The sequence below is a fragment of the Carcharodon carcharias genome, chromosome 17 (genome assembly GCF_017639515.1).
Source record: "Carcharodon carcharias isolate sCarCar2 chromosome 17, sCarCar2.pri, whole genome shotgun sequence".
NCBI lineage: Eukaryota > Metazoa > Chordata > Chondrichthyes > Lamniformes > Lamnidae > Carcharodon > Carcharodon carcharias.
Genome location: NC_054483.1, coordinates 92,696,365 through 92,714,366, shown reverse-complemented (window position 1 = coordinate 92,714,366; position 18,002 = coordinate 92,696,365). Strand labels below are relative to the sequence as shown.

The window sequence follows — 18,002 nt, the reverse complement described above, 5'->3', positions numbered from 1 at the left end:
TACCGCAGAGAAAGAAGCCCTCTGAAGCATCACAAATTATCTGACAACCATGGTCTTTCTGATGGCACGTCGAGATGGACCGTGGCATGCCACCCTCATTGTTAATGCTAGGAACTGCACTTCATAATGTTGTCACCAAGTCATGTACAAGAGTAAGTAAATATATTCAAGAAGTGTTCAGGTGTGCTAAATACAATGTGAAAAGTGCAACCATGGTGAATTCATTAGTGCTTGAGGTGAGATGACGCCTTTCACTCTTGCACACTCCTACGAAGTGCCCTCTGTGTTGCCTCGGAGGAGGGGGCAGGCTGCTCACTTCTCTGTCTAAATGGCAATGAGGATCGTGATGGCCTGCCTTGTTATGCAGGTACCCGTTGCGGACCTCCTTCAAACTCAGCCTCTGCATCTCTGCATGGGCAGCCTTGGTCACTGACACGTGTGCAGCAGATGAGGGCTCCAGTGGAGGGGCTGGGGAGGTGGAGGAAAATGAAGGTGCTAAGGAGCTCTTGGTACCTCCAGCATCCTTAGTGAACTGCACAGCACTGGGTCTGCCTTTAGGTTGAGTTGATGGGGCTGGCTGCTGGTTCACAGCAGTCATCCATTCCAGCAATGGCTCTGCCAACAGTGTGACTGTCCTGTTTAAGGTACAATGCTCCTCATGTATTCCATGGATGTCAGTGCTCATACTCTGAACGGACTGATCCAGGCTACTGAGGGTGACTTGAGCCCTTTCCTGGCTGAGACACTGCTCATGCATCCACTCCAAGTGCTGCTGTATCTGTCTCTCCATGAGAATGGCCATTCCTTTATGGTCAGAGCTCATGCAGTTGAGCCCCTGGGACAATATGGAGCTCATGACGGCACTGGACTCCTCCATTCGCAGTCCAAGACTCCCAATGCCTCAGGAACTCAGCCTGATGTCCACACATCTGCTGATTATCTAAATGCTATGCCCTAAAAGGTGACTCCTGAGGCTCCAAGTTCCTGCCCAGTGGAGCACCATCATGAATTTCCACCCTTCTCCGACGGGTCTGTGCACAGATGTCTCTGACTCTGACACCTCTTTCTGCACTCTGGTGCGGCAGGGGTGTAGTGCTACCGGAGCGCAGTGGAGCGCTGCTCCGGCACCTTCTGAGCACCACGGGATGGTAAATTCTGCTGACTGGCCATCCGTTCTGCTGCTCCATATCCGGCTGTGATGTCGGGGGTGGCCAGGGCAACATGGCCAGAGGTCCGGCTGGCTCTGTCTGAGCGACAGCGGAAGCTGGGGGAGGAGCAGGTCTGGGAGGATGGCCTGGGCCCCGGGCTGTACCGGCCATTGCTGCTCTATCACTTGAGGTGAGGGCCAGCCTGGGGCAGCTGCCGCCTGAGCCAGCTCTGAAGCCTGGTGCTCAGGTCACGCCAACAAGCCAGCCTCCCCGCCAAGCTGGGCCACCTTCAGGCTCCTGCAGATCCTCGATGCATCTGGGAACGAGCTCGGCTTCCTGCCCGACAGCCTCTGCCTCCTGGAGCAGCTCAGCAGCCTGGATGTGAGCGCTAACAGCCTGAGCCAGCTCCTCCACCCCGCCACCCTGCACCCTTCCCCCAGCCTTGGCCATTGCCTCCGTCTCAGCAGTCTCAATGTGTCTGGAAGCCAACTGCAGGCCCTGCCTGGGGACATCTTCCAACTTGACCTCTCCCTCCGGAACTTCACCGTTTCCAATAACCTGATCAAGGATTTACCACCAGGAGTCAGTAACATAACAGCCCTGAGGGTGGGTGTCAGCTCAATATACACAGCTTTTAATCTCCTTTCTGTAGTGATTGAGATTATCTTTATATAATTACATATAATATTTAATAACCTTTATTTCGTACGGCAGCCAAAACTGTGACCTATCCTCTCAATGTAGCCCACAATGCTTTCTTAAAGTCTAATAACTCTAATAACCTTTATAAAGTTTTATATATATTATTTATAATCATATATATTTAATAACCTTTCTATAAAAGACAACTAAAACCCAATCCTCTCAATGTGGCCTCAATGCTTTGTTAGAGTTCTTTACTCTTTCATGGGATTTGGGCATCTCTAGCAGGGCCAGTATTTATTCCAAAGAAGAGTCAGCTTTCTCATAAACAGGTATTTCAGGGTCTTTGAAGCTCAAGGTCCCTGGGACCTAAAGCAGCATCAATATCCCCAAACATCCTGCTGCGTTTGCCTACTGGACATTAATTCCTTGGCTGTGATGGCCTGAGGATGTGAAACACAGTATAGTTTTTGCATTCCCCTGCTGGCAGCTTTACTTGGAATTTACAGCACAGAAACAAGCCATTTGGCCCATCTCATCTATGTTGGTGTTTATGTTCCACACACGCCTCCTCCCACCCTTCTTGATCAGACTATCAAGGTAACCTTCAGCTTCTTTCCTCCTCATATGTTTATCAAGTTCCTTGGATGTACCTATAACAGAATGGTTACACCACAGCAGGAGGCCATTCAGCACACTGCCTTTGTGTCAGTTCTCTGCAACAGCTACTCAGCTATTTTCACTCCTCGGCCTTTTCCCTGTAGCCTTATAAAATCTCTTCTCTTCAGGTAATTATCCAGTTCCCCTATGGAAACCACAATTGAATCTGTCTCCACCACATGTTCAGGCAGTGCATTCCAGATCCAAACCACTTGTTGCATAAAGAAGATTTTCTTTCATGTCTCCTCTGGTTCTTTTGTTAATCACCTTAGGGTTTTTGACTTTCTGCTGATTTACTCTTTCCAGACCCATCATGATTTTGAGCACGTCTAACAAATCTCCTCTCAACCTTCTCTTCTCCAAGGGGAACAGCCCCAGCTTCACCAATCTATCTACATAACTGAAGTCTCTCATCCTCGGAACCATTCACGTAAAGCTTTTCTGCACCATTTCTAAAACCTTCACATCCTTCCCATTGAGGCTGAACCAGTGCTTTTTAAAGGTTCATAATTTACTTGCTCTTGTACTTGGTGCCCTATTTATAAAATGCAGGATTCAGTGTAATTTATTAATTGCTTTCTCCACTTGCCCTGCCACCTTCAACAATTTATGCACATATACACCCAGGTCCCTCTGCTCCTGCATTTCGTTTAGAATTATTTGATGTCACCCCTCCTTGTTCTTTTGACCAAAATGTATCACTTCACATTTCTCTAAACTTCATCTGCCATGCGTCTGCCCATTCCACCGGCCTGTCTATATCCTCTTGAAGTCTATCATTATCCTCCTCACAGTTCAAAACAATTCTGAGTCTTGTATCACCTTCAAATTTTGAAATTGTGCCCTGTACACCCAGGTCTAGGATATGAATATAAATCAAGAAAAGCAGTCGTCCCTCTATATACAATCTCCCCCCATCAGAAGTAAGCAAAGTTTTCTGTAATTCATGTTTTTAATAGGCTTGAATTAAATAACTAAACTGTTGCATAATAAGATTCTGGATATGCTAAAGGCTAATGATTCAAATATCACATGGTTCGAAATAAAATACCTACCGGCATTAATATTTTACACTTAAAAAGCATAGTTTAACTGATGTTTGAGACTCACACAATGAATACATAAGAAAACAATGTAAAAGTGGATTTAGAAATGATATGGCCAACACATTTTCTTTGAGATCTGGCACCTCAAAATTTGGCACGACACCATTGTGCTGCAGTGACTTTCATCGACTCTACATGCGCGCTACATCGGCCTCCAAAGCATTTGTATCTGAGTTGGAGAGCAGGCTAGTCAGATCTGACGCTGCTTCCACAGATACCTCTTCTTCCTCTTGATGCCTGAGGGATTATCTGACTGCAGCTGGTGGAGTGGGGGTGGAATGCGGTGGTGAGGGAGCAGAGCTGGGCCCTGTGTGAAACACAAAAGGAGTTAGCCCTTCACATTGTGAATGCATTTCCTGATGCATGCCATTGCCTTGAACATGCTCACACTGTCCATGACACAACCCCATCCTTACACTCACTCTCATGCCAATGACCGCTTGTGCTCAGTGAAATGACAGCATGACCTCCACCATTATTACCACCATCTGCCAAGGTGATTTCAACACCACCTTTATTACTTGCTAACATTGATTCACCATTATCAATAGACAGCTGTTCAGGCACCCTGGTAACCTCTATGGCTATATGTTCTATGAGTCGGATGCGTCTCAGTTAGACTGACCCACTCCCAGTCCAGGCCATCTCTGTGGCATCCTTCACCCTTTTCGACAGCAAAGGCAACATGAATTTATGTTAGCTTGATATACAGTGCAGGGAAGGATATTGCTCTTCACTGTGTCTGTGCATCACAGTGCTCATTCACATGGGTTCTGTGTGTACCTACAAGAGGTATGTACACATATAAGCCTCAATGCTGAAGCAGAGATATGTGCCATGTCTCACACCTTAGCTGCAGCATGCAAATATGACCCTTCCCATGGGACCCTATGTGGATGAGCCAAGTTGCTCACCTTTCCAGAACACAGCAGGTCATTGAATCTTTTCCCGCACAGAATCCATGAGCGCTGATGGTCTCCTGCTGCACTCACCATAGCCGCAATTTGAATCCAGGCCTTCGTGGTTGCTGCAGGGGCACTACAGTGTCCAGCAGGTCTTCTCTATCTCTTCCACCAAAACGTGAAGATCCTGGTCAGTAAATCATGGGCAGCTGAACCCATCCCTTCTCCCCCTGCATCTCCTCTGTGTGACATTCTATGAATTAAAATGTAACGTGAAAAGGGTCGTGAGCTATTCAGATTACAATGCTCTCCTTTATTTTTGTAAGTTTACATGCACTAACCATTTTCACCACATTGTCAATGATTACTGGTGAGGTTTGCTGGAGAAAATGGCTCTATGCAAATGCTTGGTGCCACGTACGTTGCGGCTGAGAGTCCAAAGTTATATGTTGTGCTCTGTGACCACTGACAGCCTTGCTGGTTTACTCCCTCTTTGTCACACCCTTATGCTGTGACAGTGCAGCTGTGAGGGTCCTGATCAAGGGTCAACAGTGTGGGCGCATGCTGATGGATGGGTGGTAAAAGAGAAATGGATGGATAATCAGTATGGCACTGTTCATCATTCATCTACCCACTGAGTCTTGGCAGCTAACTGCATGACTGTATAATATCTGCACCAGGTAGTGGTGGCAAGACAATGCCATCTCCTCATCCGTGTCTTGAGAATCCACTCCATGTTTTCAGTGGTTCAGTAGAGTACACTTTGATTAGGCAGCAACAATAACAATTCCCCCCTAGAGAAAACCCATGTTGGGCTAACCATTCCAGGGTCAGCTAACAGTTGGACAACACTTACAGCTTGGATATTTACCTGACGAAGCTATGACTGATGACCGACCTCTCAAATGGGCCTTTCTGGAAGCCTGCTTTTAATCTGCACCCGAGTTGCTTGACCGACACCGGGTCCACCTCTGACCACTCACAACATCCAGAGTCGCCCACCCTGACTCCTATTCTAGCCTGAAGCCCAGACCGAAACTTGGAAGTTCAGGCAAACATTTTTTGAGGCGGGTTCGCGGTGCCAGGAATTCTCCTGTCACTGCGCATCTGACCCGGAAGCAAAAATTTGGGCCAAGGTATTTATTTGGAAGAGTGTTTGCTGCCCAAGCTTTCCTCCAGGCTTCATGGACTTGGAGATGTTTGATTCGTGTCTAGAGGGGTTTTCATAGAGCCATGTGGCAAGTTGGGGGGGTGGGTCTTGAAGGTCTCTATGGACGGGGAGGTCCAAGTTGCTGCTGATACGAGATATTTCTCTGCATGCTGCTGCATCCCATCGAATGGAGGGAGGAGTAATATTTGAGAGGACTGGTTACCACTGAACTGTCATTGATCTCAAAGTTCCAGAGGTTATCCTCACTACTGAGTGAAGCTGTGTGTCAGTGAGTTTGGTGAGATAACTTGAGGCCCATACAGGTGCACAGTACTCAGCCGTAGGGAAGGCCAGAGCTCCAGCAGAAGTACGAAGGACAGTGATTTTTGCACCCCCAGTTTGTGCTCGTGAGCTTGCAGATGATGTTCACTCATGTCTTGGTCTTTTCGAGGTGGCGATGGTGAGTTAGGGAGCAGTCAAGGGTTACTCCCAGATAGGTGGGAGTTGGGTCATGCCACACTCTTTCTCCACCAGAAGGTAACATGTGCCTTGCAATTTTCAAGGTGGAGTGCAGGCACGATGGACTTAGCTGGGTTTGGTTGCAGTATCCACTTGTAGAAATATTCAGCCATTTTTGCAAGGTCAGAGTTCAGAGTGGCTACCATGTCCAGGAAAGGTTTTGCCTGAGTTGTCAAGGCACTATCGTTGGCGTATATAAATTTTCATAATGACGTGGTGGGCATGTCACTTATGTGGATGTTAAAAAGTGTCAGTGCTAGGACACCGTCCTGTGAGAGACTGTTGTTGAGTGTTGTGCTGACCTTATCTCGTAGGTAGACCTTTATCCTTCAGTTGCTCAGAAATGTCCACAGTAGCCGGAGTTGTTTGGCACAAAGCACCAGAAGGGACAGTTTGAGCATCAGTCCATTTTTACACACAGTACCACAGGCTGAGGAAAGGTCTGTGAAAGTGGCCCAAGTCTTGAGCTTGCGATGAAAACCAGCCTCAATATTTTGTGGTGATAGCAAGCACTTGCTCACAGCAACTGTGTTGGGGCCTAAAACCAACCTGCTCTTGGGAGAGGGATGAGTTGGCAATAGAGCTAATACTTAAAGGAATAAGCCATTCCAGGAGCCTGTTGGTTTTGCAGAGTAGTAAAGTGGGCCTGTAGCTCCTAGGGCTTTCCAGGTTTTCGAAGGGCTATTACCATCGCCTCACGCCAGATTTGAGGAATGTGGCATTCTCCACTACAGTTGAAAAGAATGCCAGGAGCCACTGTTTTGCCAGTGGGCCAAAATGATGCAGGCAATCCGATGGGATACCATCTTCCCTGGCAGGTCTGCCCTCTTTTGTGGATGATGACAATTTTCTCATGGCCCATGATTGTTGAACTTTCAAATCCATAACTAGTGTCATCGAAACCGTGACTGAATGCCCCTTACAGGCCTCACGGTCAATGCAGCAAAACTAACAATTGAGACAATGTAATTAAAATGCTCAACATGCTTCACAGGGGCAGAAAATAACAGGAAACCAAGAAATGAGGAAGAACAATTAGCAGGGATGGCTGAAAGCAAGATTGAAGATTTAGCTTTTGAGGAGGGAAAGAGAAAGTAAAATAAACAGAGCCCTAGGTAGAGTGTACCAGAATGCGGTGTGAAGGAAGTACAAGGAGTGGTATTTACTCAGCACCCTAACTTTATTTTTGGAATCTCCCTGGCCCCACCAACTACTTTAGAGGTCGGAGTAATACTAAAAAAATGATCTCCAACTGATTAAATGCTGGCTTCAAGAGGTAATTTTCTCTTCCCTTCATAGCTCTGAAGCTGAAATGGTTATAGATGCCATGTGGTAAATCTTGAAAGTGATTTTATTTCATCAAATGATACCATTACTGGCTGTCTATGGTACAGTAAGGGTTAATGAAAGGAAGTTAAAATTAAGGCTTGCGTTTATATAGCACCTTTTATGACCTCAGGGCATTCCAAATTTCTTTACAGCCAGTTAAGTACATTTGACATCTAGTCACTTATATAATGTAGGAAATATAATACAATGAAGACAGTAATCCTTTAAGAACTCCTTTTGAAAAGCTAAGTTATTCCAATTAGCAACCTTTTAAGGTTGAGAGATTTATGTATTGTCACTGTCTGTTAACTTGACCACATTAGGGCACAGTCACTTGCAATATTATGCCATTTCATTGCAAATTATGATATAACAAACTTTCCTCTGAAGTAAGTTTTAATCAACCATACTTTCAGGAGATACAACAGAAACCTTGCTGAGAGGATAATTACACAAGCGATTTCAGTATTAAAGGCCATTCAACTAACCACATGAAACGTCTTCACTACATCGTATTGTTAGTGTACAAGGGCAACAGACACTCAGTGTTCTAGGTGAAGACAATTTCATCCAGAATAACTTAATATTAAATAAAATACTGATTTAAATTACATGAAAAATAAAGGTAATGACAGTTGTTCACAAGTTAAAAACGAAACTTAACCTTAAATGAAAATTAGACAGTGTCTTTTAAAAACTTTGATATTAAGTGCATTTTGATACAATAGCCTAGAAAGTCAATGATTGATGACAGGTAAAAGCAGCAGGAGAAAATGATCAATGGGGAACTGCAGTAATAAACAAGGCTTGCCAGCAGCATAATTTGTTCTTATAGGAGCACTTCTGCTTAGATGTCACATGGTTCCCATGCTCCTCCCAGTCCCCATTAGGCGAAGCTTCTTTTGTTGCTTGCAGCCTGCAGCAGCAGTCCCTTTTAAGTTGGGCCTCGGGCAGATCTGCATAGTTTTGGGCACAGAATGGGTGCCTCAAACAGAAGCTATGGCCCATATTTGTATATGGAAAGGGACGGACAACTGCTTCAGGCATGAGCGCCGCACAGATTTTTTTGAGCTTTACCAATATGACGGGAGATGGACCTCTGTCTCATAACAGGCTACCTACCTTTCATATTGGAGGCTTAGTGTGCTGTTTACCACCTAAGAAATGGGAACTACACAGCTGAATTTCTAAGCCGGTGTGCTCATAATGAACTTTGAGCGTACTAAGGCTTGAGGCATCTCTAACCATATATCTGCTTGCAAAATGACCTGGAAATTATGTGAATGTTCAAATGGACACCCACCAATTTCAATGGGAGTTCCTTAAGATAATTATAATCCTTAAGTTAAAAATTCTGGGATGGGATGTGGGCATCTGCACACCCCTACAAGACCATGGTATAAAAATATACAAGGCCTCCCTAAGTTATGAGTTCCTGAGTCCTGGCCCTCAGTCGGACCCAGTGTGCGATCGGTAAACGTAAGCCTGCTTTCACCAGACATACCTGGCCAAAATGGGGTCTGAGCGGGGCCTATTTGCAGTCCAAGCCAAGTTGGATCTTGGACCCTCAAATGATGAAGGGAACCCTCGAGGAAGGCTCATTGTTCTTGTGGAGGAATGAGGGGGATTCAACATTTCCCCTGTGACTACACAACTACAGTTTTTCAGGGCCTACAGCAGAAAAGGTTCCTTTCCCTGAGCCCATGAACTTTGGAGGGGTCAGTTGCTAAGTCCTGCAGCAGGGACAAGCCTGGGTGCAATTCGCAGAATCACACCTTTAAGGATTGTCGAGGACATTTTGTGCAGAAATTTTCTTTTAAAAAAGACAGAATTGTATGCATAAGCAGATACTTACAATGGTGCAGGATGAGGAGGATTCCCATTAACTACCTCATAAAGCTGTTCCAGTAGTTTGTCATCCCAGTAGAGGTCATAAAACTTCTCCGATATAGCATTACTGAATGTACTGAATTTAAGACTTTTCAAGGATAAGATGTACTCACCTTATAAAAAAGAAATCAGAAGTCTAAGATCAATTTCAACAATTCAATATTATCATTTAGCTAATAAGTCTTAAAATTAATATTGCAGCTTGTAACCAATCCTGAATATATTGTTTTGTAAGAGGTTTGAATTGAAATCAACTTTCATATGTTTCTAATATTAATGAATGCATAATGTAATGTATTGTTCAGATGGATGTTGATGGTTCAAATGCTGTATTTTTCCTCTTGTACAAAATTACTGTACAAAATAAGACCTTCCAAACAAGAAAAGCCCTGGTTAAAACACAGCATTTATTCTGAACTGGAACTCTTTTTGATTTAAAAAAAAAAATCCAAGGATTAATCAAATTGCTTTTAAGTAAACCAAAAATAAATTCAGCAATGAAAGAAAAGACACACTGGAACAGAATTTCTTTCTTCACCACTTGGGCAGTTGGTAGAGCAGATTTCAATGGAATGAAACGGCGGTGGGGAGGAATCTACAACCGTAACGCAAACTGTCCAGAATTGCCCAGACCGTGAATATGATACACTCTACCACACTGAGTTCGAAAGCTGTAGGCAATAAGAGCCAGCGACCGAATGGTAGCACATGCAGGCTAAATGATACACATAATGGTGTGAGGCAGAACATCAATGGTGCTCAGACTTTTAGCAGTCTAAAAATTAATTCAACAGCATTTGTAAAATAATATTTTAAATTATTTACAAGATGCCATATCTCACTTTGGTCATGCTTTGGGAAAACCCCATGAGTGTACTGAAAATTCACTAACGTTAAGAATGATTAATTTTCTATTCCAAGCAGTACTTCTGTTTATAGATATGCACTTATCACAAACAAAGCCATTAATTAAATTTATAATTAGCCACCAATTAAAGTGAGGAAATTTTCCTTATTAATTTCTGATTAAGATTTTTCACTTTGATCTATGATTATTTCTAATGAATCAGAAGCAATCAGGACTGCACTGTCAATAATACTCAATATTTTCACGTCAACGAGATGCCCAAGTGTGAGGCTGGGGCCATTTTAACTCTCATTCAAGGCCTCATTCAAATAAACATGTCAGCGCTGTCTCCCATTGGAACATGGCAGGACCAACTGTTGGTAGGTGGAAGCAGGAAATCTGGCAGGAGGCTGGTGCCACTGTAGGCTCAAGGGAATAGTCCCCATTAAGATTAGCGCTGGGAAGTGGAGTCTCGAAAGTGATGCTGCTGGTGAGTGGGAAGGGGGAGGCCAGGAATGGAGAGGCCCAAAGATTCCTTGCAAGGCCCGGAGGAGCACTCCTGCTCTTCCTAGTCAACAAAGCATCTTCTTTTTTCCTTTTGGATACTTACCATGGCTATTCTGCTGTCTACTGACAGGTTTCACTGGTGGGATTTGGCATCCCACAGCTTTTACTTGTAAATCACATTTCAGTGCCAATGACATCATCAGGCCATGACTTCAGCATATTAAGTAGGCCCCCATCTGTCTGGGGAGAACAACTTCCTTGCCTCGAATGTTACTGATTAAAATTGCAGTGCATGGGAATTAAGTGCAAACCCTCCAAATGCCATTTTAACTACGTATTCGCTCCATATGTGCCACTAGGCTAAGTTAAAATCGGGGTTAAAATAACCAATGCTTTAGCTGCCACTTTAGGGTGTTTGACAAAATTAAAGCAAATATTTTAAAAAAATTAAACTAAAACTCCTATTAAAGTAAGATGTTGCCCCTTTATATAATTATTCATAAGATAATTTCTATATTGAAATAAAGATCATCTACCCATGGCATGGGCTTCTTCACCATTCTCTAAGTAACCATCAAATGCAAATTCTTCTTTTATGAGATGAACTGCTTTCTGCAAAAGACTGATTGATGCTGGGCTTGATGAAGTTATTGCCATTAGATTGTCATGACAACATGATGAAATGCATGCAGAAGGTAAGTGGACATTTTCTGAAATTTTCGCAGGAATGTTTGCAACAGCGGGGAATGGTTTTATTTCATTTCCAGTATCCAATGACTCCTGGACAAAAAAACATCTCTCAGACAATGGTATCTCTGAGGCAACACTGTCAAAATCTACAAATTCATTAAAACTGTTATTAGAAGACTCTGATAGAGTGTATGTTTTCATCTTAGGTTTTTGATCCTTATAGCCATCAAGTGTAGGGTTGGAAGTGTCCTCCAACTGTGATGTGATATGATTTAAAGAGTTCTCACTGCTTTTGCCACAGTCCATGTCTGAAAGTACCATAGGTTCTGAGAAGCTTATATTCAGCTCATATCCAGGAGTGCTTGGCAGAACTGATACTTGTTCTGGCACAGTCAACTGAGCAGGTGATGAAGTTAGTATCCCTGTTTCGGAGTTCTGATGAAGATGACCATTGTTCGTTGGAAAAGTGGAAATAGCTGAAGAACCAGAATTGCTATTTACTTTCTGATGCTGCAAAGAAATTGTTTGTGATAGATTTGTTTTGCTTTCTAGTGTGGTAGAATGGAGCACAGATGAAACCGAACTGCTTTTAGTCTGGACTGGTGAAGATACCAAAGATGCTGATGTGTGAGTGTTGCTCTCAAAACTCTCGAAGTTCACAGCAGATGCTTTGACAATGACATCATTTTTAATATCTTCGATGGGTACTACTCCCTGATTCTTCTGTCTCATAGCTTTAACAAGCTGTTCGGCTGTTGGGTTTTTACTTGACACTTTGGAACTGCTGGAATAAGAGAAACAATTTCATTTAGAAAAATAAAGTTAAAAATATGCTTATTTCTATGTGCATAAAATGCTGCAAATAATTTTGAATAGATTGCTAATTTCACAGTGCTTAGTTAGCTTCGACATTTTTCTTCTATTCCATCTGTTCAGTTTCGCAATTAATGCAGAAATGATGCTAGATCATGAGATGTGAACAATTAAACTATCTCTAAATGAAGTGAGAAATTACCAGTGCAAAGGAGCATTTGAATTATTTCCCCCCACCCACCCCAACCCCAGAGATTTTAGGAGAGAATAAGGAGACCTTCCTTCTGTAAGAAACAGTATCACATACCTCATTGTTGCACAAGCCTGTTAATTAAACTATGTACCTGTGAAACTCAAAATAATCTTGAAGTGTCTAGAAATAATACCACAATCATATATATTCTACCATTTCCACTTAATACCACTTCAAAAATTAAAGAATTTAACAAAATTATAAAAACAACAGGACATTAAGCACACAAACATCTTAACTAGATGCTACAAAAAAGCAAGAGGACAATCATAATAAATGATACTATTCTGTGCAACAAAAGATGAAGAACTGTGATATTGAATATAATAAAAAAGTGATTTCCAAATAAGCACATTGCTATCATGCATGCTGCACAAATACATTGCTGTAAATTTTATTCATTCGCAGGAATGATATTAGTTCACAAAGAAACTCTCATTTAGTTCAATAAACTTATCTTTATTCGGAAGGCACATTTTTACCATACTTGCGCTTGCCTGATTATCTAAATAACACTTCTTTAAAAATTCAGAGCCATTAAAAAATGTAACCAATGAACATTTCAAAAACCATTTTTTTTATATTATGCGCAAAATTATATTTTTGATGAATATTTTTAATATTGTATGTTCCCAATGTGGGTCCTGAACACAAATTCTAATACTCTCAGGGGATTTGCTTTCTTATATCATTAATGCATTACCTTGTTTTCTCTTTGTGCTGTGTGAGTATTATAGGTTTGAAATGGGTGGCTGGGGAAGTGAAGGCCTCTGGAAGTTTGGAAGGGGGATTGCTGTTTACAGAATGCTGACAAGGAATTGGGCCCTTTACAGCTGTCAGTTTACTGTCACTAGCAAGAGGTACAAATCCTATAAATAATGAATGAAAAAGAAAGAAAATTCAATGATCATGCTTTTGGCAGTTTGATATGAAAACGTGTACTGTTCTAATAATGGTCAGTACCTAGTCTAGATGATTCTTGGGCAAAATCTGTATTTCCCATTGGAGATTGTGAAAATTCTAGTTCCTCTGTTTTGCAATTCAATCCAATGACATCCATTCCTTTTTTGTGGTGGTTCTAAAAAGGGGGAAAAAAATGAACAATCTATGTTATTGTGTCTGCGGGCGTTAAATTGACAAATTAATTAAATAAAGACTCTGCATGTAGAAACCGGGACAATATGAACGTTAATACAAAACGGGTGCGAATGATGAATATAAATAAATAATTGGATGTTGTACATTTGTTTTTTTTTCACAGAAATCCCAAGGATACCAGGGTGAACTAAAGCAAAGGAATCCTTTACTCTTTCTGTGATATTTTACTTCAAATAAAGTTTTCGAATGCTTTTAAAACCATGCTCACAGCTATTATCTGATTACTGGGAAACAGCATCATGGGGGAAATACTATTTTTCTAGATAACTGCGGATAAAAAAAGCTTGGGGATTCCTGGATGCCACTTGGCAGTGCTAATTCAAACTCTTTGGGCAGGATTTTACCGTCGGCGATTGGGGACGGGGTCCCGCCCGCCAATGCATAAAATGACGCGGGGTGACATCGGGTGGAACCCCTGACATCACCCTGCCCCAGTTAAATTTTCAGGAAGGCGGGGGCGCAGCAAAATCAGCTGCGGGCCCACCGGCCTGTCAATGGCCAATTGAGGCCACTGATAGGATCAATTAAGCAATTAAAGGGCCTGCCCGTCCAACCTTAAGGTTGGCGGCCAGGCCAGGAGCCCCGGCGGCAACTGGAAAAAACATGAAACCTCATCCACCAGCGGGATGAGGTTTCATGTAGGGTTTTAAAAATTTTAATAAAGTTGTTATGGAAATTATGAACATTGTCACATGAGGGGACATGGAAGGGAATTTTTTTTTTTCTATTTTTAATATTTTTGAAAGTAGAGGCGATCTCCCTAAGGCAGCACTTAGCCTCAGGGAGATGAGTGCGCTCTTTTTGCGCATGCGCGAAAGAGCGCGCTCTCGATTTTATGGATTCCCCCCATCTGCATAGGGAGCGCATAGCGCTTCCCTGCAGACGTCACGCTGGGCGGGCCTTAACTGGCCTGCCCACGTAAAATGGCGCCACACCTCCGATTGGGGGCGTCGATCAGAAGCATGCTCGCCGCACCAGCCCATCATGGGGCGGGGGGGGAATTCTGCCCTTTATGTCATCCATCTGCTTTTGCCCCACCAGATTACTATCAGGCAGTGAAGAAAATATCCCAGCCTGATATTTTTCATTCACCTGACTGGAAGGTGAATTCTACAAGGACCTCATAGCCAGAAAAGTATCTGATGGCTGCCCATCCAGCTAACTACCACTGATTTAAGTGGAAACTGGCAATCCTACTGCATCCCAGTACTGGATTCCTCTGCCAGTAGCTCACTACCCTGAATCCAGGGTCTACAGTTCCAGCCCACTCCAGGTTTAGCACAGTCTTGACTGACATTTCAATGTCGTAACGAGTGACTTGAGATGCCATTTTCGGATAATGTGATAAATTGATAACAAATTCCTAATCTGAATTGGGATTGATCTCGGAGCGCATCCAGGTGGGAAATATTTTCCCCTGGCTGGCAAATCCAGGACCTGGGGTAAGAATAAGGGACTGGTCATTTAGGACTGAGATGAGGAGAAATTTCTTCTCTCAAATTCCCTACCCCTCTCTAGGTGTGGATGCTCAGTCGTTGTGTATATTCAAGACAGAGGTTGATTGATTATTGGATATGAAGGGAATTAAGTGATACTAGGGGTACTGCAGGGAGGTGAAATTGGGGTAGATCATCCATGATCTGGTTGATTGGCAGAGCAGGCTCGAATGGCCAAATGGCCTACTCCTGCTCCTATTTCTTATGTTCGTAAATACTGCTGTCATTAGTCCTTAAAGGTTAGAAGCCAGATTTAAAGGGTTGCAGACTCTTAGAAATTGGTGGGAAAATAACTGCCGCAAGCCTTTCCAAAGACTCTTAAAAGGGTTAAAATTGTTGCCAGTCCCTTAAACAGTTATGTGAAGCAAAAGAAGTGCAAAGCAAAAATTACTGGAAGGCAAAACAAACGTGGAGAACAGCTAATGTGGTTCCGCTATTTAAGAAGGGTTGTGGAGATAAGCCAGGGAACTACAGGCCAGTGAGTCTCACGTCAGTGGCAGGGAAACTATTGGAAAACATTCTGAAGGAGGGAATCTATCTCCACTTGGAGAGGCAAGGTTTGATTAGGGATAGTCAGCATAGCTTTGTCAGAGGGAGGTCATGCCTAACAAATTTGATTGAATTTTTTGAGGAGGTGACCAGGTGTGTAGATGAGGGTAGTGCAGTTGATGTAGTTTATATGGATTTCAGCAAAGCCCTTGACAAGGTCCCACATGGGAGAATTATAAGGAAGGTAAATGCACATGGGATACAGGGTAATTTGATAAGGTGGATTCAAAATTGGCTCAGTTGTAGGAGACAGAGGGTGATGACAGAAGGCTGCTTTAGTGACTGGAAGCCTGTGTCCAGTGGCATACCACAGGGATCTGTGCTGGGTCCCCTATTATTCGTCAATTATATAAACGACATAGATGACTATGTGGGGGGTAGGATTAGTAAGTTTGCGGATGACACAAAGATTGGCCGGGTGGTTAACAGTGCGGTTGAGTGTCTTGGGCTACAGGAAGATATAGACGGGATGGTCAAATGAGCAGGTAAGTGGCAGATGGAATTTAACCCAGAAAAGTGTGAGGTGATACACGTTTGGAAGGAGTAATTTGACAAGGAAGTATTCAATGAACGGCATGACACTAGGAAGTTCTGAGGAACAAAGGGACCTTGTTGTGTGTGTCCTTAGATCTCTAAAGGCGGAGGGGCATGTTAGTGGGGTGGTGAAAGGCATTTGGGACACTTGCCTTTATCAGTCGAGGCATAAATTACAAAAGTAGGAAGGTCATGTTGGAGTTGTATAGAACCTTGGTGAGGCCACAGCTGGAGTGGCAGTTCTGGTCACCACATTATAGGAGGGATGTGATTGCACTGGAGAGGGTGTAGAGGAGATTCACCAGGATATTGTCTGGGATGAAACATTTAAGTTATGAAGAGAGGTTGGATAGACTTGGCTGGTTTTCATTGGAGCAGAGAAGACTGAGCGGCGACCTGATCGAGGTGTGCAAGATTATGAGGGGCATGGGCAGGGTGGATAGGGAGCAGCTGTTCCCCTTAGTTGAAGGGTCAGTCATGAGGTGACACAAGTTCAAAGTGAGGGGCAGGAGGTTTAGGGGGGATGTGAGGAAAAACTTTTTTACCCAGAGGGTGGTGACGGTCTGGAATGCACTGCCTGGGAGGGTGGTGGAGGCAGGTTGCCTCACATCCTTTAAAAAGTACCTGGATGAGTACTTAGGATGTCATAACATTCAAGGCTATGGGCCAAGTGCTGGTAAATGGGATTAGGTAGGTAGGTCAGGGGTTTCTCACGGGTCCGTGCAGACTCGTTGGGCCGAAGTGTAATTCTGTGAAATGTAGCGTGTGGACAAGTAATAGAACAGTGCTGCATTAAATCCTCTATTAATAGCTAGTAAAAAAAATGGGGGCGGTCTGTTCCTTCATAGAAATCTTAGGAGGCCATTTGGCACATCGAGTCTGTGCTGGCAGAAAAGGAGCCATCCAACCAGTGCTGTAAAGACACTTTTCCATGAAGCAGTCCTTGCCTCCCTTTACCTGTCGGATTTCTTGAGACCTGTGAAACCCGGCTATCCAAGGTGGAACCTGGAAGACAGGTTAAATCTGAAGCACACAACTTCATTATAACGTTTAAATCTTTCCTGGGAGCTTTTTAAATGGCCAACCTCCTATCCTGCCTCCATTAAACAGAGAAGTTGCTCTAGGGTGGGATGCGCCTTGGGATCAAGTTTGAGATTTTCAGACCTTTTACATCTCATTTGACCCCCAATCTAGACATTTTCCTTAGTGGTGGCTGGGGGTGGTGGTGGTAGTTTAAAATTACCCGTAATGCTTCCATTTATGGTGCAGGATCCAAAGCAAGAAGGCATAAATGTAAGATTGTCATCAATTAAATCATATAAGGAATTCAGAAGAAATCTCTTCAACCAAACAGTGATAAGAATGTGGAACATGCTATCACAAGGACTGGTTGGGATAAATAACATGGATGCATTTAAAGAAAGGCCTGCTAAGTACTTAAGGGGGAAAGAAATTGAAGGATACGTTCATAGGGTTAGATGAAGAGTGATGGAAGGAGTCTGAGGAGCAGAACATCAGTAAAAACCCATTTAGAGTGAAAGGTTTATTTGTGCTATAGACTCAATGGGGCCGATTTAACCCTGTACAAATGGATGGATTTTGAATGGGTGAAAATTGGGCTTCATGTTACTCTGTTCTGCACCAAATTGTACTCACACTGAGACCGTTCTCATAGTTCCTTCTTTGACAATGTCAGTTTTGGCCGATTATCTTCTGAGAAGCACCATGGGATGTCTCACTATGTTAAAGGTGCTTTATAAGCAAGTTGCTGTTGAGTTAATTGGCACCCTCTTGCTCAGAATTTGAAAT

At 43.3% G+C, this 18,002-nt stretch overlaps 1 protein-coding gene across 1 annotated transcript in view; it reads right to left on the bottom strand.

Moving 5' to 3' along the window:
• Positions 1-18,002, bottom strand: part of LOC121289678 (kinase non-catalytic C-lobe domain-containing protein 1) — a 278,354-nt gene that overhangs the window by 96,845 nt on the left and 163,507 nt on the right. The window contains exons 16-19 of the mRNA XM_041209301.1: positions 13,420-13,534; positions 13,160-13,325; positions 11,237-12,174; positions 9,312-9,459 (exon numbers count right to left, since the gene is read on the bottom strand). Coding sequence (XP_041065235.1) covers positions 9,312-9,459; positions 11,237-12,174; positions 13,160-13,325; positions 13,420-13,534 — 1,367 coding nt within the window. The remainder of the gene's footprint in view (positions 1-9,311; positions 9,460-11,236; positions 12,175-13,159; positions 13,326-13,419; positions 13,535-18,002) is intronic.